Raw genomic sequence first — 25,341 nt, 5'->3', positions numbered from 1 at the left:
CACAGAACCTCCTATCTGTCCCCCTAACTATGGAGTCCCCAATGACTAATGCTCTGCTCCTCTTCCCCTTCCCTTCTGATCAACAGGGACAGACTCTGTGCCAGAGACCTGTGCCCCATGTCTTACCCCTGGTAAGTCGTACCCCCCAACAGCATTCAAAACGGTTGAGGGGAACAACCACAAGGGTAGCCTCCACTTCTTCCTGGTTCCCTTTCCGTCCCCTGATGGTAACCTATCTGCCTTTTTCTTGCACCTGCGATGTGACTACCTCCCTGTAACACCTTTCAATAACCTCCTCTGCCTCCCAAATGGTCCGAAGTTCAGCCAGCTCCAGCTCCCTAATGCGGTTTTTGAGGAGGTGGAGTTGGATGCACTTCCTGCAGATGCAGTTAGCAGGGACATTGGTGGTGACCCTTACCTCCACTTTCTGTAGGAGGAACATTCAACTGCCATTTCCACTATTCTAAATTCCCGCTCTTCCTGCTGCTGAAACAAGAAGTGCTTCCAAGTAAACATGTTGGACTATAACCTGGTGTTGTGCGATTTTTAGTAATTAGACTAAGCATTTTTAATTCCAGATTTTTTTTATTAAATGCAAATTTTATCTTCTTTTATGGTGGGATTTGAAGCCATGTCTTCAGGACATTAGTCTGGGATTATAAAAACAGGAAGTGCTGAAGATACTCTTCAGGTTTGGCAGCATCTGTGAGGTTAATATTTTGAGTCCAATATGACCTTTCGTTTGAAGATGGAAAAGTCAACTGTTCCTCTGTTCACATATGCTGCCAGGCCTATTATTTTCTGAGCGCTGGGAATCTGAAATCAAAAACTCAATGTTTTTTTTCTTAGTTATTAGTCCAGCGATGTTATCACCTTTGTCAATGCCAGAATACAGCAAAACTTGGACATCATTTATATTTGGTCTGAAAAGTGGCAAGTAACATTCACATCACACAAGTGCCTCCAATGATCTACACCTCCACATAATATTCAGCATCACTGCCATCTAATTCCCGTGCCATCAACATCCTCGGGGCTACTGTTGACTAGCCATATAATGAAATACAGCACAATCAGCTAGAAATTGGGAATTCTGGTGAAACTGTGACTTCCTGAAGCTTTCTTTGCATCTACATAGCACAAGTCAGAGAGTGTATTGGATAAGTACAGATCCAACAAAAAACAGTGTAGGGCAAACCAACTTGCTTAATTTGCACCCCATCTAGCATCTTAACATCCATTCCCTTTAACTTCAGCATGTCATATCAATTACAGACCAAACTCACGAAGGTATCTTCAATAAAATCTGAGGGGTACGGACAGGACAGATAGACAAGGCAGGGGAGTCCAGAACTAGAGGGCAGAGGTTTTGGCTGAGAGGGGAAAAATTTAAGGGAACCTAAGGGGCAACTTTTTCACGCAGAGGGTGGTGCATGTATGGAATGAGCTGCCAGAGGAAGTGGTGGAGACTGGTACAATTGCAACATGTAAGAGGCATCTGGGTGGGTTTATGAATAGGAAAGGTTTATGGTGAGATAGGCCAAGTGCTGGCAAATAGGACTAGATTAGGTTAGGATATATGGTCAGCATGGATGAGTTGGACTGAAGGGTCTGTTTTCATGCCGTACATCTCTATGATTCTAATACCACCTTGCAGACTAATAGCCGCTTAACGTTTAGAAGGACCAAGGGAGCATCATTTCCAAGTTTAACTCCTATGGTTCTCTGCCCTGATATGAAAGTGTTTTGTCATTTCTTCATTATCATTGGCTCAAAACCTTGCAACTCTCTCCCTAAAAGCATTGTGGAAGTACCTTCATTATGTGGGCTACAGTGATACAAGATTATTTTCCATCATCTTTTTGAGGGCAGTAATGCATAAACAAATGGTAGATTTGCAAGTGATGTTTACATTTTATGAACAAATAGAACAAATGTTCACAAATATGCTTTAGCTGGTTAAAGCAATGAGCAATTAAGGTAGAATTTTGGAACACTATAATTTCTAGTCTTCATAGAAATGAACAAAATCGCTTTGCAAATTTTTATTTGCATTTGATAAGGGGTTCACTATCTGTTATTACTCCTTTTAATCATTCAGTATTACAAAGCTACCTTATACAGTGAGCAAAACAAATAATTACTCTAATTCAAGGTTAGTTTCATCATTTCATATAAATCTTGAGAGGTTTCTCCTTTGTACATTACTGAACACAAATTGGGATAATTTTTTACTTTTTAGTTGGTGAAAAAATTAGTTCTTCCGTACAGCATGTTACAAACTTACCTTCTGTTTTTACAGATAAAGTAAAAGCCTTCCGTACAGCTCTTCAAGAGGAAGAACAGGCTAGTAAGCAGATCAATCCCAAACGGCCACGAGCTATTTAAATGACAGACACATGCTAAGGATTAACTGATTCACTAAATCCTTATTACTGAAACTTCCTTACTAATGTCATGCTGTGGTCATCAGAACCCAATCACTGGAATGATGAGAACTTTTGGAACTACATCAATTGAAACTTTCTATTATTTGACTTGAATAAGTTTTCTTCTGAACTCACTCCCATGGTATTACTATTAAACAAATGCTTCTAATCCAACAGCACAAATTCACAGGGTTAGGACTTAATATTAAGTACTTCATTGAAAAGTTTTGGGCTTTGCCGAAAAGCTTTGGAAAGAAAATTCTTGCCAACTTTTTTTTTAAAATAACTGTCAAAATAACTATGGAGATTACGCTTTTAGATACTCTGTATTTTTTATTTTATATTTTAATTGATGTGGTTACATTTTGTTATCATAGCTGGCTGTTTAGTTTTGAAGTGTGTTTGTATGCATGCACAACCCACTTGTGGTGTGAAGTAACTCTCATACACCAGACTGATTAATTGATCAACTTGTTTTCTCTATGCCTTCCACAAGGCTGATTTTTTCCCAAACCAACAAGTGTCTCAATATTAGGGACTGATGTTACTTAATAAAAATGCATTCCTTGTTTTCTGTGTGAATTAATTTATTGTGCCATGTATTTTTCTGTTTTAGTTGTGTGTTTGAGCCATCCTTTGTCTAATTTGTTCTATTATCTTTAAAAATAAGTGCCATATTATCAATGTATTTAAAATGTCAGTTAGTCTTGAAATGTCCTGAAATGGTACACAAATGGAGCTTGACATTCCACTTACATAATTTATCAATTAAGTCAAGGTATATGCTGATTTTTTTTTAAATGAAGTGCTTCCTAGCATCTCAGTTTAACAGCTATACAGAGTACTGAAAATAAAGTTAAATTTACTTTTGGGAGAGGTTGTATTTCAAGCAATGTCAGGACATGCTCTAGGTAAATCTTAAAACTGGGACTCAGTTACGGAGTTTCCTCCTATTTCAAGATTTTGAACGTTTACTTTTAGTAAAAGGATTAATTACAATGTCGACTTTAATGATGGTTACTAATGTATTAAAACACCTGTTTTAGTACACTGGTAACTCAGCTTACAAATGAGTGTGGAATAGTTTACAGTGCTGGTGCTTCATGCTGTTCAGCTGAGCAGTGGAGACATCACTGGAAAACAAGGTTTTTTAAGAAAACATCAGTATGCTTTCCCTACATCTTTTTTTGAATCCTGTAGAACATTTTTTGTTGAGGACCTCATCAGTTATGTATAACAACATTTTCCTCAAAGTTCATTTAAATTTGTATTTGAAAAGTAGTATTAAAACGATGTAAACCATTGTATTGGTATGATTTAATTTCAGCTAGGTAACAATGTACAAGTTGATTATTTCTCATTTGTAACTACAAGTTGTTCATATCTCATTTGTACACTGACAATGCAAAGTTTCAATCCGTTCATCTTGCTGGTTTACCTCCTGCAAACATCAGTAAAATGTCTGAATGTGAAAGTTAAGTTTAATGCAGCATCCTTCCAATTCATGTAAAATGTGTATGAATGTCTTCATTGAACGCAATCAGAATGTCACATAATTCATACATGAACCACATTGAAATATTGTTTAGAAAAACAAGAAATAATAAATTTGGAGGGCTTTGCTAGAATAACATGCTAATTGTGATAAATTAACTGGAACTAGTAGGCATTCCAAAAAAATGCATTAACATTTTAGTCTTCAATTTGTTTTAACTCAGGAGAGATCGTAACTTAACAACAATTGAAAACATGGATCTTGGCAGCTAGACACCCAATGTAATATTCTGATAATTTGAAGCATTATATTTTACTTTCAATCATTTTATTTAGTCATTTGGAATAGTGAAAGGTTGTGTATAAGATTTACTTTTTAAAAGACATTTTGTGATGTTTTGCTCTTGAGTTTCTAAGTAGCCTTTTGTAAAATACCAAAACAATTAAAGGAAGCTAGAAATGGATGCATGGTTTTGAAATATTTTTTTGTTTTTAATATGTTTCTGTAACACTGAATGCTTCTATTAACTTTCTTCAAAGTAACATAGTAAGTCAATTGTTTTGTTTTTCCTTATTTTAATATTTGTGGAAATTTTAAATCTCAGTCATCTTTGTATTAGTGACAAATGTCATTTAAAACTAATACAGAACTACAAATTGAAAGGGAAATTCAGTAAGCATTTTAATCATTGTTTTACATTCCTGCCTTTTCTATATATGTAGCTGTTACATTTCTTTTGTTGATTTATGCCACCCCTCCCCCTGGGGTACGACAGTATTTAGGTCTGTGTGCATTGACAGAGCTGGGGGAACTGACTTCCTGGCAGTCCTAACATAGTGATCTCTTCTGTTATATTGCTCTGATCCAGACACTACTTGACAACTGAATACTGATGTTTCACGCAGAAGACTAAGGTGTCAGCATGACACTGCCATATATAGTTTGTTTTGCTTTCTTATGATGCAGTAGGCTCTCAGTGCAAATGTTCATCCGTGGAACTTTGTCTGTGACCATGAAGTGATGCCAGATGGTGTAACAATGTCCTCTGCCTCTATATAGACAGACTAACAAGTAGATGGCTGCAGTAGCAGGGACTGCAAAGCGGAGAAGAATGTGGTACTTTCTTTTACCATTTGCTGGCCAATCCATTCCCCTCTCTGGATTCTTAACTCACTCAAGTATACTAAACAGAGCAGGCTGGTAGGGAAGAGCACTTATTTCTTTTAAAAATGTATTTGTGGGATGTGAATGTCGCTGGCCGGCCTGTGATTATTAACTGTCCCTAGTTGCCCTTGAAGGTGGTGGTGAGCTGCCTTCTTGAACCATGTTAAAAACCACACAACACCGGGTTATAATCCAACAGGTTTATTTGGAAGTACAAGCTTTGAGTGCTGCACCTTAATCAGGTAGCTAGTGAGACAGGATCATAGGACACAACATTTAGAGTAATGATCAAACTGTCATACAACTGATGCCACAATGTATTGAACAAAGTTAGATTGCTATTAAGTCTTTTAACCACTTACAATGGGGATGCAGTTTCGATTGATAAAAATGTAAATAGGAAGGGATTGGAGGGATATGGGCTTGGTGCTGGCAGGTGGGACTAGATTGGATTGGGATAGCTGGTCAGCATGGACAGGTTGGACCAAAGGGTCTGTTTCCATGCTGTACATCTCTATAACTCTAATACATTAGTAAAGCAGGGTTTTCCTTTTAGAAACCATGTTGGCTTTGCCAGTTTGAATTGAGATTTTAAATTTAAAATTTTAAACAACCTCACATCTGTAAGTACACTTGTGGAGAACTACAAGTGAAATCCAGAGAACACCGGCAGAAACTAACTTCAGCTAAGTCTGTCTGTCTAGACACTCTATTTAACTAATAAAACAGAGCATACCAAAGCAAATAATTGGTGTGCCCTGTTTGTACATCCTGGATTGTTCTTCACTTTGCATCCTACAGAAGCAAATTGAGAAATATACCTAGCTGCATCTCTCAGCAGTAACCCGAACTGCCTGCTCATCTTTACCTCAATTCCAGAAGCAGATTAAGACCTGGTCTCCCAACAACACATTTGATGTGGATGGTACATTTTGCCTTTTATTACTACCACATTTCCACTACACCATGGTGAGATTCCATATCTTAGTGCAGTGTTTCTCAAACCATTACTAAGCATGAACCATTTTGGTACTTGAAAGTGGCAGAGATCCCTGTGAATGAAAATGAGAATTTCTACTATCACTGCATATCTGGATGAATTGATTATAATTTGAACTTTCTGCTGTTGAATGTCTTGAGTTGCTACTCACATGGATAGAGTAGTACAAGTTATGACAACATTGGAGGATCTTTTGTTTCACACAGAATGCAGGTTGTGGCTCTTAGTTTGGTTCAGGGAAACAGTTGCAATTTTTCAAAAGGTATGTCTCGTGATTTTCTCAATTTTCCAGGCAGCTTTAGATATTTTCTAATCAACCTTTTCAAAAATGTTATTACATACTTTTGGAGCAGGTAGCACTTGAACACAGCCACCTGGACCAGGCAGCTTTGAATTATTTTCTTAGTGATTTTTTAAAAATCTGTACAGAGATGTTGTTAAATACCTTTGGAGCAGGTGGGATTTGAACCAGGGGTAGGAACATTACCACTGCAGCGCAAAAGGGCCCATAACATTCCCATTGGAATACTGATAACCAGACAGATTTTTAAAAAAATCACAATTGAACAAAATCAATACACATTAATTTGGATGAATTGTATTTACATTTCATTGTAAAACAATATTTCTCATTTAGGTTGCTCTTCTGTTCAACATTTAAAAATCTTTTAACTCTTCAAATTTGAGTGTTCAATAGATGCTCCTAAAATTTTGTATTACCTAAACAACTTTTGTGACTGCCTCTTCAGGTAACATTTTGATCATTTCCTTTTAGTAGCAGATGAATCTAGAAGAGGGTTATCTGGTTTTAGGTGCTCATTTTGTGAAATATTGTAAAGAAAGCTCAACTATTTTATAAAATGCAGAACTATTAATTTGAGACAATGGACAACAATGAAAGGAAATGAGATCTCTGATCCACAGAAGAGTAGAAAGGAGAATAACTTAATATCACAGCAGAGAGAACTCTGCTAAAACATTAATTATATAAAATGCATCTGGATGGGTATATGAATTGGAAGGGTTGAGGACTATTGGCCAAGTGCTGGCAATAGATTAATTTGGGATATCTGGTCAGCATGGATGAGTTGGACTGAAGGGTCTGGTTCCATGCTGTACATCCCTATGACTCAATATTAGAACTGATTATTTGACTTTATCCATGACAGAACTTGGACATTAACAGTTACTCTAGATGTAAGTTAATTTCAAGGCGTTCCACATATTTGCTCAGGGTACCTTCTGCCACTTTCTTGTTGATTGAGCATAGACTGATGAGGATTAAGCAGTTGGATTGGGTTTGTCGTGCTTAGTTTTTCACAATGTTCGTAGATGCAGTATTATACTACTGGTACATCTAGACAAGTATAGATACTTTTTGAGCTCCTGCCTTCAAGTATTGTAGACAACATTTTCAGGTCCATAGTCTTTACAGTATCCAGTGTTTTCACATCAAGTTAATCAATTTAGCTGACAGCTGGCTTTTCTGATGCTTGATTTAATCAAAAATTTCAAGGCATTAATGATGGAATCTCTGGTTTCAAAGTTTGTATTTTTTTGAGGATTCTTAAATTGAAGAGGGAAATTTACCCATCGAATTGCTAAGGAAACCAAAACATCTGAAGAGGTAGATAAAAGTGAATTACTGCGGATGCTGGAATCTGAAACCAAAAGAGAAAATGCTGGAAAATCTCAACAGGTCTGGCAGCATCTGTAAGGAGAGAAAAAAGCTGACGTTTCGAGTCTAAAGGACAGAGCCAGAGTCTAGCTGTTCGGTACAGACAGCCTAAAGTATAACAAGATCCAAAAGCTGAGAATAGGCAAACGTACTGTTGCTGCAGCCATTCTGTTTATTGAACGCAAAATTGATGGATCTACATCATCAAGACTGTTGTAAGCAGAGTTGAAGAGGTTTTGCACACTTACTACAGCTCTTAAGTTGGTTGTACTCTGCTGCCATCTGGGATAATGTGACCGAGACTGATGATGTAAAATGCTGAGTCTATTGTGAGCGAATGCATATATTTGATCTTAGTTGTTGCTGCCATTTACAATGCATTTTATTGTTCCTAAACAATGAAGCTATAAATGCTGCCAAATATTTATTGCATATGCAAATAAACTGGAAAGACATTGGAAAATACAAAATGCTGTCAGACCTGTATACCAAAGATTGATCCATGCTTTTGGGAGAAGAATCGGAAGAGAGCCAAAACCTTGTTCATTTCCAATATTTGACATTTCCTGGAAATGTTTAATTCCCACTTTATATTCTGTTCCTATTCACCGGTTCAATAAGTATACTGAAAGTTATGCTAAAAATCAACCTAAACAAATTCAGAATTCATAATAAATTGTTTATCATGCAAGTAACTTGTTAAAGTTTTATTCAAGAGTTGTACTGCTCAAAACAGCAGAAAAAGTATATTTCAGAAATATATGCTCATTTGGGAACCAATCACGTGAACTTACATTGCATTGTGGTTCTGCTCATTTATGATATTGTATCTGTTTTAACTCTAATCCAGACTAAACTTATTCCAAATGATTGTAAAATCATTCTCAATATCACAAAATCATTCCAATAGGATTTGTAACAAGTCTGTTCTCTTATTTACATTAGACCTTCTCTACAACCAATTTGCTGAAGCAATTCTCTCATGAGAAGTGGATTCCTTGTGAATTAAAACCATGAAGTAATCTGTGGGAGAAACATAGGAACATTACTTGAACAGAATGCAATGTATTTTTAAATTGCTTTCCCCTAGATTTTATTTTTTACTAAAAAGTAATTTAATTTCAAACCTTTAATTCTTCATAGGCCAGCATAAACAATTTTTTTGACAAATACGAGAGGTACAAAGAAGTCTCTAGTATCGGGTGGAAGTAGTAGATGTTATAATGTGATCAAAACTTTGCACAATACTGATACTATGGCATCGCTAAATATTTTGCCTAAAAAATTACATCAAAGCTAATTTGCAAACATTCACACAATTCTTTAAAGTAATTTGAATAGTCAAATATCTTAATTTTTGTGGACATACTGTGTTATAAAACAATGACAGCACAACCTTTTTTTAAAATCAAAACATTGAAAACTTAAATAAGATTAGATTAGATTACTTACAGTGTGGAAACAGGCCCTTCAGCCCAACAACTCCACACCGACCCGCCACCCACCCATTCCCCAACATTTACCCCTTTACCTAACACTATGGGCAATTTAGCATGACCAATTCACCTAACCTGCACATCTTTGGACTGTGGGAGGAAACCGGAGCACCCGGAGGAAACCCACGCAGACACGGGGAGGATGTGCAAACTCCACACAGTCAGTCGCCTGAGTCGGGAATTGAACCCGGGTCTCTGGTGCTGTGAGACAGCAGTGCTAACCACTGTGCCACCGTGCCGCCCCAATTCTGAAGTGGAACATTTGATTCCAGTGTTGCAGATCTCCCAATATCAAACATCGTATCAGTGAGTTGGAGAACTGATCAAACAGTTTTAATCATAGTGAATTAATTTCATAACCACCTCACTGGTCAGTGAGATCTGTGACTTGCACAGCATGTGGTTGAGTGTTTACAATGAGAGTTAAGAGATAGAAGAGAAAATACATGCATGTATTTAAGCAAATTGAAATTTTAGGGGCTCGTGTCCCTTTACCTCATGAAATCATCAATGTCCATTGTGCGAGCTCGTTTTTCATTAAATTCTGTTTCTTTCAGGATTTTCTGGATCTTTTCTGTAATGCTGAAGTTTTCTGGTAATTGCTATTAATAAACATGAATCGGTATCTGAATAATAGTTGAAATTTTACAGTTCTTAAAATGTTAGTACTGTTTAGTTTAAAATTGTTTAAAAATATTTAGACATTTATTATTGAAAAAATTCTGGTTAATAAATGTTTATTAAATAAATAGTAAAAATTACAGTAAATCAGTCATAAGAATTGTGGCAATGGTGTGATGAATCAAAAAATACAACTTCTACACTTACAATATTATGCAAAGAACAGTGTATTCTGTAATTTTTTTCCAGCAATCGTTCAACTGCATTCGATCTATGGGAAAAAATCCACAATAAGGTAACAGGTATGTTATTCTAAACATTCAAATTAGTTTGAAGCACAATATTAGATACAAATCACCCCATATCAACCAAACCAAAAAAAAACTCAGATGATGCATTAGTATGTACAGGAAAGATCCAACAGAACTGAAAAAGAAAAGATCTGCTAGATTAAAAATAAAACAAACAGGTGAAATGTGTGTAAGCACTGAAGTATTCACAAAAATACTTTTCCCCCTTCTGAAACAGATTTAAAAACAAAGTTTGAGAGATATTTTTAGATTGATTGATGCATTGATCTGTTATTCACCTGTACAATGATACTTTGTTGATTAGAGTTTTTAAACTTTTCTCACATTCCAGTACTGACCGTAGAGTCTAATAATTTTTAATTGCATCTGATAAAAGACTGCAGTAAGGTTCTCTAATTAAATTAGAAGAACCATTTCTGTTTCTGTCATGCCAATTGCTTCAGGGAAGCTATTACTAACTGCAATTGTTAAAGTTCTTCTCCACAGTTTGTGGAATGCTGCTATGCACAAGATAATTGCCACTTCATCCTTCCCAATTACACAACAGATAATTAATTCCATAGTGTTTTTGGACATTTTGAAAGACGTTGAAAGTGTTGAATAGATGCACTTTTTGTCTTTGGAGATAGCAACAATATTAACAAAGGATTATTGGACTTTTCTTGTGTCTTCTCTCATGTAGCTTATGAACAAGGCACTGACTGTTCAGACAAGGGCAGAGCTGTGGTATTACTTGAGTAATGGATAAATTGACATGGGTGAAAATGTTTTGATGAAGTGGTGACTAATTGCAATTTTTAAACTGCAATATTTTTGAATTCAGCTTCATTAATTAGATTTGATTATACTTTGAGGAGTGCTTGTCATTCATTTGGGATGCATTCAACTATTGGTTTCAATTTAAGCCCAATATTTTTGAACATTTATGCAGCTTTTCTAGCAATAGGTGTTTGATTCTATTCAAATCTTGGGTGAAAGAATAATTTGAAATCTTGCATCTAAATAAATCATTTTTCAACAGAGATACCACTCTGACTTCAAATATTTTGCCAGTCTCTTGCAGAGACGTGTATGGTGCATGGTGAACAGAAGCATGTGCCGTATTTGTGGCTGGCAATAGTGAAGGCAGTAGCACCAGCACCAAACGCAGTGGAAGGTACTGAATTTTAATCTATAATTATACAGCTCTTGTCTAGCTATTTGGTTGTTATGTGAATTTGGTGGATGGAGCCTGACACATTCACATGCAAAGGACTGCAGTGTTTAGACATATATGCAGCTATCAACAATTGATAGCAGTGCCAAATGGTAAAGTAGTTGATGGGACAAAAATCAATAGAAAGTGAAGGACAGTCCAACAAAGTTCACTGGTTGAAGGAATTGGAGTGAGAGTTTAGGGGGGAAGATATGGAATGAGGATAACAGAGGAGTGGAATAGTGTAGGGATAACACAAGTATTAAAAAAGGATGGGGATTTTTTTTAAGTACTGTTACAGTAAAAGATACAAAGGTTTAATAAATATGCTAGTACATACTTAAAAGCTGCAGCTAGAGTCTTGTTTTTTCTCACAAATGCTATTCGGACCAGACCATCCCACTCCTGATATAGAAAAAAAAAGCAACAAAACTTATGGTTAGAACTAAAGTAAAATAATGTAGATCGTATTTCCTTGATCTCACTGATTGGTCAAGATGATGGGGTGAATAACCAACTTAAACTTTGAAGTTTTTATCCTGGGACCCACAAGAGATTTGGCTGAAGAGTTGCTTCCTGTGCCTGTATTAATAATCCAGTTGATAGTAGACCTAATTTTCTCTAATCTTGCATGACACTTACTCAGTATACTTTCATGATGATCACACATTCACTATCAAAAATTTGCCATAAACCTTTACTATACTAGGACACTAAATGCTGTTGCACCTATGATTGGAACATGTTAATTTAAGACCATAAGACATAGAAGTGGAAGTAAGGCCATTCGGCCCATTGAGTCCACTCCCCCATTCAATCATGGCTGATGGGCATTTCATCTCCACTTACCCACATTCTCCCCGTAGCCCTTAATTCCTCGACACAACAAGAATCTATCAATCCCTGGCTTGGAAGACATTTAGCGTCCCGGCCTCCACTGCACTCTGCGGCAATGAATTCCACAGGCCCACCACTCTCTGGCTGAAGAAATGTCTCCGCATTTCTGTTCTGAAATGACCCCCTCTAATTCTAAGGCTGTGTCCACAGGTCCTAGTCTCCTCACCTAACGGAAACAATTTCCTACCGTCCACCCTTTCCAAGCCATGTATTATCTTGTACGTCTCTATTAAGTCTCCCCTTAATCTTCTAAACTCCAATGAATACAATCCCAGGATCCTCAACCGTTCCTCATATGTTAGACCAACCATTCCAGGGATCATCCGTGTGAATCTCCGCTGAACACGTTCCAGTGCCAGTATGTCCTTCCTGAGGTGTGGGGACCAAAACTGGACACAGTACTCCAAATGGGGCCTAACCAGAGCCTTATAAAGTTTCAGTAGCACAACGGTGCTTTTATATTCCAACCTTCTTGAGATAAGTGACAATATCGCATTCGCTTTCTTAATCACAGACTCAACCTGCATGTTTACCTTTAGAGAATCCTCAACTAGCACTCCCAGATCCCTTTGTACTTTGGCTTTACGAATTTTCTCACCGTTTAGAAAGTAGTCTGTGCTTTTATTCTTTTTGCCAAAGTGCAAGACCTCACATTTGTTCAGGTTGAATTCCATCAGCCAATTCCTGGACCACTCTCCCAAACTGTCTAGATCCTTCTGTAGCCTCCCCACTTCCTCAGTACTACCTGTCTGTCCACCTAACTTCGTATCATCTGCAAACTTTGCTAGAATGCCCCCAGTCCCTTCATCCAGATCATTAATATATAATGTGAACAGCTGTGGCCCCAACACTGAACCCTGCGGGACACCGCTCGTCATCGGCTGCCATTCCAAAAAAGAACCTTTTATCCCAACTCTCTGCCTTCTGTCAGACAGCCAATCCTCAATCCATCCCAGTAGCTCACCTCGAACACCATGGGCCCTCACCTTGCTCAGCAGCCTCCCGTGTGGCACCTTATCAAAGGCCTTTTGGAAGTCTAGGTAGACCACATCCACTGGGTTTCCCTGGTCTAACCTACTTGTCACCTCTTCAAAGAATACCAACAAGTTTGTCAGGCATGACCTCCCCTTACTAAATTTGCTCTTATTTTACATATCATGTAAATTCTGTTTCAGCCAGAACTTTGATTTTTTTGTTCTATGAAAATCTGAAACAAAAAAAATGTTAATTGCTACAAACACTCATCTGTTAGCATTTCTGGAGATAAAAGCAATGTTTCAAATTAAATACCAAAAAGCAAAACTCTTGGGAATATTCAACTCAAAGTAACCCTCCTCCTCCCCCCAGATACTGCCAAATTTGAAGATTTACATGCAGGATTGCTAATATAACTTTGTATACAGAGTGTATATACTTTTAGTATTAAGTTCAAAAATGTTAAATGACTCAATTTTTAATGAGATAGAGGCTGATCTGGTAATCCTCAACTCCATTTTCTTGTCTTTTCCCCATATTCTTGATTCCCTTACGGATTAAAAACCTGTCTTCATCAGCCAGGAATTCCATAGATTCAGTAACCTTACAGAAGTAATTTTTCTCCCCTGTTTTAAGTGGGTGCTGTCTTAATGATGTTATGCTCTGTGGACCTAGTAAGTCTTCTCTGGTCTGTCCCCAGTGCTAGTATTCTCCTGAGATAAGGGGACTAAAACGGTTTGCCTTATTGGAGGTATGGTTTGGTCAGTGCCTTGCATAGTTTTAGCAATATTATCCTATTTTTAAATCATCAATTCCCTTTAAAAGGCCAATATATAATTTGTCTTCCTTATTACCCAGTGAATTTGCACTGATTTATGCACGGAGACTCCCAAAATATCTCAATGCTGCAGTCTTTCCAAGTGAAACAACATTCAACTCCTCTATTCTTTGTTCCAAAGTGCATGATGTCATTTCCCCACATGGTATTCAATCTGCAAAGTTTTTGCCTTCTCACTTAACCAGTCTATAGCCACATGTAGACTTTAAGTGCTGTTCTCACCACTTGCCTTCTAAACTATTTTTCTGTCATCCATAAATGTAACAATAACACTCTAGTTTCCTCAAAGTCTTTAATATATTGTAAATAATTGAGGTCCCAGCACTGATCCTGAAGGCACTCTGTTAATTACGGTTGCCATTCTGAAATTGTCTGCTTTTTCCAACTCTTCTCTATTAATTAGTCAATCCTCTATCCATGATATATACTACACCTCCAACAACACATGCTCTTATTTTATGTGTTACCTTATCAAGCAACTTCTGGAAATCCCAATATTAGATTTACTAGTTCCCCTTTATCTAATCTGTTTGCTAACTCCTGAAAGAATTCTAATAAATGTGTTAAATTCAATAACTAGTTTGTCTGCAAACATTTTAAATGTTCCATATTGCATGCATTGCTTTCAAGTTACTTCCTGTAACACTAATGTCATACTTTGGCTCCAAGTAATTCAACTGCGAATCAGAACTGAAAAGGCAGACAACAAATGAATCAAAAACAAAAGGAAACCAGCAGTGAGGAAACCTTAAGGACTCTCAAGAACCATAAATCCTGAACAATGGATTACAAAATAAATGACTAATTCTTTGATTCAAAAGTCAAAGTGTCTTAGATTACTTAGTGTGGAAACAGGCCCTACGGCCCAATAAGACCACACTGACCCTCCGAAGGGCAACCCACCCAGACCCATTTCCCTACATTTACCCCTTCACCTAACACTACGGGCAATTTAGCATGGCCAATTCAACCTAAACTGCATATTTTTGGACTGTGGGAGGAAACCGGAGCACCTGGAGGAAACCCACGCAGACACAGAGAATGTGCAAACTCCAGACAGTTGCCTGAGTCAGGAATTGAACCCGGCTCTCTGGCACTGTGAAGCAACAGTGCTAACCACTGTGAAGCAACAGTGCTAACCACTGTGCCACTTCTTAAAACAGTGTTGTGATTGGAACGAGGTTGGCCATGTGAATCTCATTGAGTTTGAGCTCCCTGATTGGGGTTGTTAATGTGGGCCAGTCAGGGAACACTGGCTGATAGAGGATTAGATTAGATTCCCTAAAATGTGGATACATGCCCTTCGGCCCAACCAGTCCACACCGACCCTCCGAAATGCAACCCACCCAGACCCATTTCCCTCTGACTAATGCACCTAACACTATATGCAATTTACCATGGCCAATTCACCTGACCTGCACATCCCTGGACTGTAGGAGGAAACCGTAGCACCCGGAGGAAACCCACGCAGCCACGGGGAGAATGTGCAAACTCCACACAGTCACCCGAGGCTGGAATTGAACCTGGGACCCTGGTGCTGTGAAGCAGCAGTGCTAACCACTGTGCCAACCAACAGTCCTTTAGTCTGCATTTTTTCCTGCACTATTTTGCCTCAATTTTTGACAGTCAATGTTAACACTGTTTAACAGTAAGGAGGATCATATCAGAATCCAATCATGGAGCTAAATGGTTAGCTGCTGTATTTCCACCCAAGTGGTTTTCCTTTTGAAAAGCATTAATTCTAACTAGTATAGGGGAGGTGAGAATTTGAGAGCATGTGAGGAGGGTGAGAAGTTTCTATTTTCTAGTAGTTTACAATTTGGAGTAAGTAGTGCAAGAAACTTAATTTACTTATTTTAATTGATTTTAATTAACAAAATCAGAAGTAGTGAGGCAGTCAGGAAATCACCAGTTTCAAAACCACAAAAAATTTTTTGAGTTGGAAAACAGTGCGTGAGACATACAGAAGAAAAATCAGTGTGGAAGGTAAAGCATATATCATCAAGTTATGACATAGCTGAGCATAGCAAGGCTGGACAGCATTTATTTTAATAAAAGGAGACTTGCAAGAAAAGCAGGTGAGCGGAGGGTGCTGATTCACACAAGGGGATGTTTAAATTGTTATCACAGAGACATGATTGATGGAAGGGCAAGACTGGCAGCTCAATATTACAGGTTTATAGAATCTTCAGGCAAGACAGTGGAGTAGGTTGTAAAAGAAGTGGCACTGTTCCAATATCAAATCAAGAAATCAATTACTGTAATGACTAGGGATGATTTTAGAATGTTCTAAAATTTAGGCCATAAAAGCAACAATCACGTTACAAGGAGGACAATAAACTCCCAGCCAGTGATATAGAAGGGATATGTAGGCAAATCACAGAAGTGTAAAAACAATAGGATAATAATGACAGATTTCAACTTCCCTATTAACTGGGATAGGGAAAATGCTGAGGGAGGACAGAACTGAAATGTGTACAGCAAAGGTTTTTAAGCCAATACATAGAAAGTTCTAAGAAGGGGCAGTGCTAGACCTAATTGTCAGGGACATAGCTGCACAAGTGTCAATGGGGAACATTAAGGTGATTGTGACCAGAATTTTCTGATACTTAAGTTAATAGACAATATTGGATCAGAAAAAAAATAGAGCTGGGGCGGGTGGGGGCAGTTTTGATATAAGACAGGACTTGGCTAAAGTGGACAGGGCGCAGCTACTTGTATGAAAATCAACATGATAGCAATCTGAAAAAGGAAATACAGGTATTGAGTGCATGGGGCCAACATGTTCCCATGTAGGTAAATGGAGGAGGAGGAAAAGTCTAGGCAACATGGGTGTTAAGAAATGCACAGGGTGGGAGAAGGAAGAAAAGGGATGCTTATGGCAGATAGTGGACTAAAAACAGTACAAACCCAACAGCAGTATACAAAGTACAAGTGTTTACTTTGAAAAATGAATTAGGAGAGTGACTAAGGGACATGAAAGTAAAACTGGTGGGCAAAATATAGGATAATCAAAAGATGTCTAAGTATAATACTAGCAAGAAGATAACCAGGGAAGAGAGTAGGGCTTTTTAGGGACCAAGGTAATGTGTATGTGTGGATAAAATCAGAAGACAATGGTGAGGTTTTAAATGATTACTTTGTTCTTGATTATAATGATTACAGATACAATGTAGGTAAAGAAATCAATGGGGTGACTGTGATGAACTTGAACAAATTAGCATTGAGGGGGAGATGGTCTGAGTGAGTGGCAAAAGAGGAGATTGCAAGAGGTTTAAACTTAATTTTTTAAATATTCTCTGGGCACAAGAGAGGTGACAGAGGATTGGAAGATAGCTAATTTGGCACCATTTATTCAAGAACAATAGTAGGTATAAACCAGGGAATTAAAGGCTACACAGACTAACATTAGTCGTAGGAATTTTTTTGTAGAACAGTTCTGAATGACAGAATTTCTCACTACCTGGAGAAAGAAAGCATCGTCAAGGATAGTCAGTCTGGCTTCAATACGAGATCATATCTGACAAGTTTGTATGAATTTCTTGAAGAGATTACTAGGTGTATGTATGAGGGTAGTGCAAATGATGTTGTCTACATAGACCTCAGTAAGGGTTTTTAAAGCAGGGTATCACATGGGAGACTGATCAGGGCAACAAGAGGGATTCAGAGAAATTTGGCAAATGAATCCAAAGTTGGCTTTGGAGGGTGGTGGTTGAAAGTGGTTTTTGAGACTGGAAGCCTGTGCCTATTAGTGTACCAGTTCAGTTGTGAGTGCCTTACTGTTTGATGTGTGAATTATTAATAATGTATGTATGTCTAAAATAAAGTTTTCAGGTAACAAAAGTTGAGTGGTGTGGTAAATAGCAAGGAGGAAAGTTTTAGACTACAGGACAATATAGACAGGTTGGTCAGATAAGCAGAACAATAGAAAATATAACTTATATTCCAAACAGTGAGGTGATGCATCTTGACAGGAGTAACAAAGGACTGCATGGTAGTATGTTGTGGTGACCTTTCTCTCACTCCGGCAAACCTAGCATGTACCGATGATTAGCAGAACATTGATGTGCATGTACATAGATTCTTAAAAGCAACAGGTCAGACGAATAGGGTGGCTTAGGCATATGGATATTTTATTAGCTGAGGCATTAATTGCAAGGGCAGGGAGATTATAATGGAGCTTTATAGGAATACGACTAAGCCACAGCTGGAGTACTGCATGCAGTTCTGGTCATTACAGCATAAGGATGTGATCGCACTAGAAAGGGTGCAGAGGAGATTCACCAGGATGTTGTATGGACTGAAGTATTTCAGCTATGAAAAGAGATTACACAGGCTAGGTTGATTTTCTTGGATAGGCAAAGCTGAGGGGCATAGATTTAAGATAAGTAAGAGGTGGTTTAGAGAGGATTTAAGGAGAATATTTTCATCTGGGGGCCAAATGATAAGAAGTGGGATTGAATAGGTACTTGATGAACAGCATGATTATGATGGACCAAAGGGCATCCTTCCAAGCTGTAATGCTATAGTCATATATTTACTAGGTATGTAGTTAACATTTAAGTGATTGGATTGCGAACCCTACTAATTTTGCCTACATGAGTCCAAGAAGATCAGTGCAAATTGTGGTGCACCTTCCCTCACTCTGACAAAACCTAGCACAGACTGGAGACTGAACCTTTCTATGCACCATTATAACTGGTTCATCAACCTGTATTAAACATTAATAAAATCGATTTGCACCTGAAAGTTCACTGGAGGTGGTGGATTCTTTGGTTCTATCCTAACCACACTTGATTCAACTTTTGGAGGTGGTCTGAAGTTGTTTTTTCCAACCTAGATAAAGATGAAGGTGAATTCAGATTATAAGTAGCATTTTAGAAACTTTCCAAACAGGTATTTTAAGATTGATCCGCAAGCAATACTAATACAAACTTTACTGTTGAGAAGACAATCAGATTTCTTACAAAATTACATATTTTGTCAAGCAGTTTGAACATTTCATACTTTTTTTGAAGACTTGAATTCTGATGTATAGTGGAAAATTTGATTATTTTGAGTTCAGAAATTAGCTTGAATGTTTGATTTTTTAAAAAGTCAAAAAAAGACATTTCTGGAGAAAGAGAGGACATTACCTAATTGCTTTGACTTGCTTTTTAAAAATTACCAGCCTGTATTTTAGGCTGTTTAGTTTGGATAGTATTTTGGATGTCAAATGTGGAATAGGCTGCTCAGTTTCTCTTTCTGCCTTTCCGATACACCCTTTTTGAGAGTGTAGTATGAAACCTTCTTGTCCCCTTGTAGGGCTCCTGGAAGACTTCTGTATACTCTGCTTCTTTAGCAAGCTGAGTCTTCCAATATCAGAGGTGCAGAATGCCAGACCTGACAACAACCTGAACATTTACACCTTTTCCTTTCTTATTGTTAAGAAATTACTACAAAGGACATGTATTTTTCTTTTCCCAAAATGAATTCATACACAGAGAACAGTTTTATTCATTTTAGTAGTGAGTGCATGCATATTTGCAGCTTAAAGTTTCAATAAAGTTTTAATAATAAAAACTTGTGTTTACAAAAATCACTTGGTTGATGGAATTTTTTTATTCTAATGTCTAATACAGAGGAAGCACATGTTTAGCCACATCAGGAACTGCGTGAAACAAATTCAATTTAAGGTGTGTCCGACGGAATAGCCGGACTAGAAAGAATCAGTGTACTCTTCCCCCCTGAGTTCTAACAGTAAGGTAGAGGAAGAAAGATTGCAGCTATTTCTGGCTGGTAGGCCATTGGGCTCTTTCAGCGACAACCCTGGAAACTTTTGCACCATTTCCCTCATCATCTACTATCCACTTTCATGCACCCTTGCCAATTTTTAAAAAAAAATATGCCAACCTAAACGGTGTAGTGTTTCCTATTTGATACAGGTTTCATACAACTTTTCTACTCTAAATTCTATCCTTGTAGAAATAAATCCTTGCCAAACTAAAGCACAACTTTTACTGCTTGGCGTGTTTGTACTTGGAGATACATTGGTCCCTTTACTCCACCTAGACTTGTATTGTCCAAGTAGCAAGTGACCTGCCTATTGTTCCCACTAAAACGTGCTCTCACCTTCATCCGAATTTAACTTGATTTGCATTTTACTTACCCAATCTGCAAGTTTATTAAGTTCATCCTGTAATTTGTTGTTGTCCTTTTCAATATTGACAGTCTTCACCAATTTGGTTCATCCGCAAAAAGTTATTATAATAAATTGTGGACAATGACCTTAAAAATTCCATAAGACATAGGAACAAACAAGGCATTCAACCCATTGAGTCTGTTCCATCACTAAGATCATGGCTGATTTTGTAATCAGCAATTCTGCTTTCCTGCCTTTCCCCAAATCCCTGAATTCTACTACTGATTAAAAAAAAATCTGTCTATCTCAGCCTTTAAGATATATATTGTCCCAGCTCTGCGGCTGTCTTTGGTAAAGATTTCCATAGATTCACCACCCTCGGAAGAAATTACTCATCTTGGTCTTAAATGGGTGATCCATTACTGAGATTATGTAATCTTGTTGCAGACTGTCTCACAAGGGACAAACAGCCTTTGAGCATTCATTCTGTCAAGTCCCCTAAGAATCTTGTATGTTTCAACAAGATTGCCTCTCATTCTTCTGAACTCCAAGTACAAGTCCAACTTAATCTCTCATAAAACAGTTCTTTCACTTCCTGAATCAATCTACTGGACCATCTCCAAATGATAGTATATCCTTCCCTAGATAAGGGGATCAATATTATTCACAGTATTCCAGGTGGGATTTAACTATTAACAAAAACAGAAATTACTGGAAAAACTCAGCCAGTCTGGCACCATTTGTGGAGAGAAAGCAAAGTCTTGTGTGTCCACAGACTCTTCTTCAGAAGAGAATTTTTCCAGCACTTTGTTTTTATGATTTCCATCATCTGCAGTTCTTTTGCTTTTTGTTTTGAGGTTTAACTGGTGGCTTGTATAGTTTTAAATGAGATCTCCATACTTTTATACTCCACTCCCTTTGAAATAAAGGCCAACATTCCTTTGGCCTTCTCACATAATAACCTATTAAAACGCAGAATATTTTAATCACAGAATCCCTAAAATTGCCCAATTTAATTTTTGGATGTTTTATTTTGGAGATTTACATGAGGACTCCCAAATTCCTGTGTTGTAGCTTTCTCCCAACTTACTCCATCTAACTAATATTCAGCTCTTTCACTCTTCCTGCTAAAGTGCATACGCTCATACTTTGCCACATTATATTCCATCTGCACAGTTGCTTAACCTATGTTCCTTTGAAAATTGTGTCATCTGCACCACATGCTTGCTACCTACTTGTGTTATATGCAAATTTAGTACAGTACATTCACTTCTGCCATTCTGAACAATTACCCTTTACCCAAATTCTTCACTTTGTCTCAAAGTTAATTTAGAATCCATTCTATTTCATAATTCAATAGAAACCAATGAGAATTCTATCAGATTTTAACCTCTCACTAGTTCAGGGATTCAGAAATTCAATTGTAGGACTGTCACTCTGGAATCAAAACTTAAGTGCTTCCTGGTCTTTGGGCTCTATACATGGTCCATGCTTCTATTCAAAAGCCTATAACACATTTTATTAAGAAAATTCTGAGTCCTACCTTCATCAGGTGATCTACACGTGCCAATAACTGCGTATTGATTGAGAGCCTGCAGTATAGTTTATCCCCTGGCTTTGCAACAAGCCGAAGAGCAAATTCTTGTTGGAACATCAACACTGCACATCTGTGAGGAGAAATGCAATAGTAGAGGCTGAAGTACAGAACACAGAATAAAGCTAGTGTTCTTTTCAATGCTCTCTTTTGCAATTAAACATGTGCTAGCTCCCTCCCACCCCTCACAGACCTTGGATACTAACAATAATGATACATTTCAAACTCATTCACTACACTTATGAAGAATGTATAACAGCAATGCATGTCAAATCTTAATTTGAATAGCTGACAGCAGAAATCCTTAGCTTAGGATTGGTTGGGAGAAAAAACATTGATTAAGTTCATACACTAATCTTCTCAATTTGCCATAGTTCTCCTTTTATACTGCCTGCCTTCGTAGCTTCTCTTCATAACTTATTTCATGACCATTCTCTTTACAGTGAAAAGGTTTTGCTCATCTTTGCTCCATATTTCCCTATTATTTACAAATAAAATATATATTTCAACAACATAGTGTCAGAGAAGTAGATAGAGTTTTCATTTTGCAAAATAGCTGGTTGTTCAACTTTCAGGCAAGCTTACCTGAAGAATGGTCTGTGCAGCAGGAGTTTAAAAACAAATGGAGATGATATCTGCAATAACATTACAAGAATTCAAATTACATCTTTTCACATACAATAGCATGAATAAAAACTGCTTTGCAAGGAATAGTGTATTATATGTATAAGTCAATCCATCTAAAAACAAATCCCCTACTTCACTGAAAAACATTCAGATTGGTATAGTTCCACATCTGCACAAGTATGTCTCCAGGAACGCTTGGGTTTCTATTACTTCATTTTTGAATTTGCAAATACATTAGTTTTCAGCGATGTGCTAAGATTTCACCTAAAGATGGTATTCTGTCCTTTGTAGAAAATCTAGCTAGAAGCTATCCAAGCTGCTCATATAAATTACAAAACAGAATGGTGAAGGGATGGCCTAGTGATATTATCAGTAGACTATTAATCTAGGAACTCAGTTAATGGTCTGGGGATCTGGGTTTGAAATCTACCATGGCAGATGGTGGGACCGGAGTTCAATAAAAATACTGGGAATTAAGAATATTGGGAAAAGCCCATCTGGTTCACTCATGTCCTTCAATACCATCCTCACCTGGTCTGGCCTCCATGTGACTCCAGAGGCATAATAATATGGTTGACTGTCAATTGCCCTCAACTAGCTTAGCAAGTTGCTCAGTTGTAATAACCACTATGAAGTTGCAACAAAGAAATGAAATTGGGTGGACCACCTGGCACTGAACCAAACACTTGAAATGACAAAGGCAAAAACAGCCCTGCTGACTTTACTAGCACCTGGAAGCTGGTACCAAAATTGAGAGCGCTGTCTCACAGACTAGTCAAGCAACAGCTTGACCGCCAGTATCATGGAATCATACTCTATAGAAAATGTCCCAGACACTACCAACCCACCAGCAGGACAGACCCAGCCAAGGTAGTGGCACAGTGGTATACAGTCAGGAAAGGGTTGCTCTGAGAGTCCTCAACATTGATTGTGGATCTCATGGGAGTCTCCTGGCATCAGGTTAAACATGGGCAAGGAAACCTCCTGCTCATTATCACATACCAGGTTCTTCTCCATGTTGAACAGTACTTGGAAGAAGCCCTGAGGGAGGCAGAAAATGTACACTGTGCAAGTGATTTCAGTGTTCTCCAAGAGTGGCTTGGCAGTAGCACTAATGATTCAGCTGCTCAAGTCCTAAAGCACATAGCTGCTAGACTGGGTCTGCAGCAGTTGCTGAGGGAACCAGCAAGAGAGAAAAACGTACTTAACCTCAACCATATCAATCTGCATCTATCCATGACAATCGCAGTAAGTTGCCAATGCACAGTACTTATAGAGACAAAGTCCCACCTCGCAGAGAGAATAATCTCCATCACACTGTGTGACACTATCACCATGCTAAGTAGGACAGTCCAAATAGAACAAGCAAATCAAGACGCGGGGGGGGGGGGGGCAATCACAAGGTGCTGTGGGCCAACTGCACAAGCAGAATGTACTCCAACACAATCGTAGCCCGATGGCCTGGAATATTCCCCACTCAACCATTATTATAAAGCATGGTTAACCCTGGTTCAGTGAAGAGTACTAGACAGTATTCCAGAAGCAGCACAAGGTTTACCTAAAACAGTGAGGTGTCAATCTGGTGACACTACCAAACAGGACTTCTTGCATGTCAAATAGCAACAAGTGACAGAGCTAAGCAATCCCATAACTAATAGATTAGATCTAAACTCTACAGTCCTGTCACATCCAGGGGTGAATGGTGGTGAACAACTCACTAGAAGAGAATGCTCCACAAATTTCCCCATCCTCAATGGTGGAGGAGCCCAACACATCATAGCTGAAACACATGCAGTAATGTTTAGATAGAATTGCCGAGGGGATGATCCACCACGCAACAAACTAGGGTAGGGTTTGAGAAGGAGAATCCTTTATGGCAACCTCAGCTGGCATAGGAATTAAACCCACACTACTGGTATCACCGCACTGTAAACCAGCTGTTCAGCCAACTGAGCAAAGTGATCCCAAATTCAAGTCTAGTACACACAGTCCCCACAATATATTGTTCTAAGTATTCCAAAAACAAGAAACAAGGTGAAATAAAGCCAATTATGGAGTATGCTTTGAAAGCTGAGTGATGTCAAAATGATAATGTTAACTCAAACTGAAATGTATATAGCATTCTGACAAGGTAGATGATCTAAAGAGATAAATGAGAATGATCTAATTGGTATAAAAAGGGATGGAATCAATATATTAGCAATGGGGAACGTTAGATTAGTGGAAAAGTGGTCATAGGCCAGCTTTCACTGAGTAGCACAAGCTGGCCAACAGCTGCCCATCATTGAATAGCAAAACATGGCTGCCCTCAACTATAGATAACAACGTTTATCCTTGGTCAACTAAAATCATAATTTAACAACAATAACATTTTCAAGATAAAAATATTTGAACAATAGAACAGTTGTAGCTGGTACATATATTTGAAAAACATTCTATAAGCCATAAATAAAACAACAGCAACTGGAGATCAGAATTAACCATACTGGACATTTGATTCAACTCTGTAAATAATTAATAATGATTTCTAGAATAATCAATAATTATGAAATAAATTTATGAAAGTATTTAAAGTAGACACAAATAGTTAATGACAGCCTTCATGGCCATGTGCCTTTTTTGTGCTGTATGTAGTATCAGTATTATACAAATAAAGGGCACATTTTTTAGTCTATAGCCATAACTCAGACTCTCATTGAAAGATGTGAGATCTAATAATTGCTTTGAAGAAAGAAACAGCAAGGACAGCAGACACTGGGTGAACTTATTTGTAGGCTACCAAATATTATTGTAGCTTAGGTCATGGTACACATCTGGGGAGGAGAGAAATATTTGGCAGGGTAAGTTATCATTAGTGATTTCAGTTTCCCCTTGCAGAAGCAATTGAGCACTAAAGCTGT

General features: G+C 37.9%; 2 protein-coding genes across 4 annotated transcripts in view; one reads left to right on the top strand and one right to left on the bottom strand.

Moving 5' to 3' along the window:
* The window catches only part of kif2a (kinesin family member 2a), a 147,918-nt gene extending 143,512 nt beyond the window's left edge, over positions 1 to 4,406 (top strand). For all 3 annotated transcript variants that reach the window (XM_072571007.1, XM_072570998.1, XM_072570989.1), the window contains one exon: positions 2,303 to 4,406. In XM_072571007.1, the coding sequence (XP_072427108.1) occupies positions 2,303 to 2,388 (86 nt within the window). In that variant the 3' untranslated portion in view covers positions 2,389 to 4,406. The remainder of the gene's footprint in view (positions 1 to 2,302) is intronic.
* An 867-nt stretch (positions 4,407 to 5,273) lies between these two features.
* The window catches only part of dimt1l (DIM1 dimethyladenosine transferase 1-like (S. cerevisiae)), a 32,545-nt gene continuing 12,477 nt past the window's right edge, over positions 5,274 to 25,341 (bottom strand). The window contains exons 6-12 of the mRNA XM_072571028.1: positions 22,400 to 22,449; positions 21,764 to 21,887; positions 18,843 to 18,935; positions 11,730 to 11,794; positions 10,091 to 10,154; positions 9,758 to 9,864; positions 5,274 to 8,789 (exon numbers count right to left, since the gene is read on the bottom strand). Of these exons, the coding sequence (XP_072427129.1) occupies positions 8,747 to 8,789; positions 9,758 to 9,864; positions 10,091 to 10,154; positions 11,730 to 11,794; positions 18,843 to 18,935; positions 21,764 to 21,887; positions 22,400 to 22,449 (546 nt within the window). The 3' untranslated portion in view covers positions 5,274 to 8,746. The remainder of the gene's footprint in view (positions 8,790 to 9,757; positions 9,865 to 10,090; positions 10,155 to 11,729; positions 11,795 to 18,842; positions 18,936 to 21,763; positions 21,888 to 22,399; positions 22,450 to 25,341) is intronic.

The sequence above is a fragment of the Chiloscyllium punctatum genome, chromosome 1 (assembly GCF_047496795.1).
Source record: "Chiloscyllium punctatum isolate Juve2018m chromosome 1, sChiPun1.3, whole genome shotgun sequence".
In the NCBI taxonomy this organism is placed as follows: Eukaryota; Metazoa; Chordata; class Chondrichthyes; order Orectolobiformes; family Hemiscylliidae; genus Chiloscyllium; species Chiloscyllium punctatum.
Note: the sequence above shows the minus strand (reverse complement) of the source record. Positions and strands in the feature narration are given on the sequence as shown.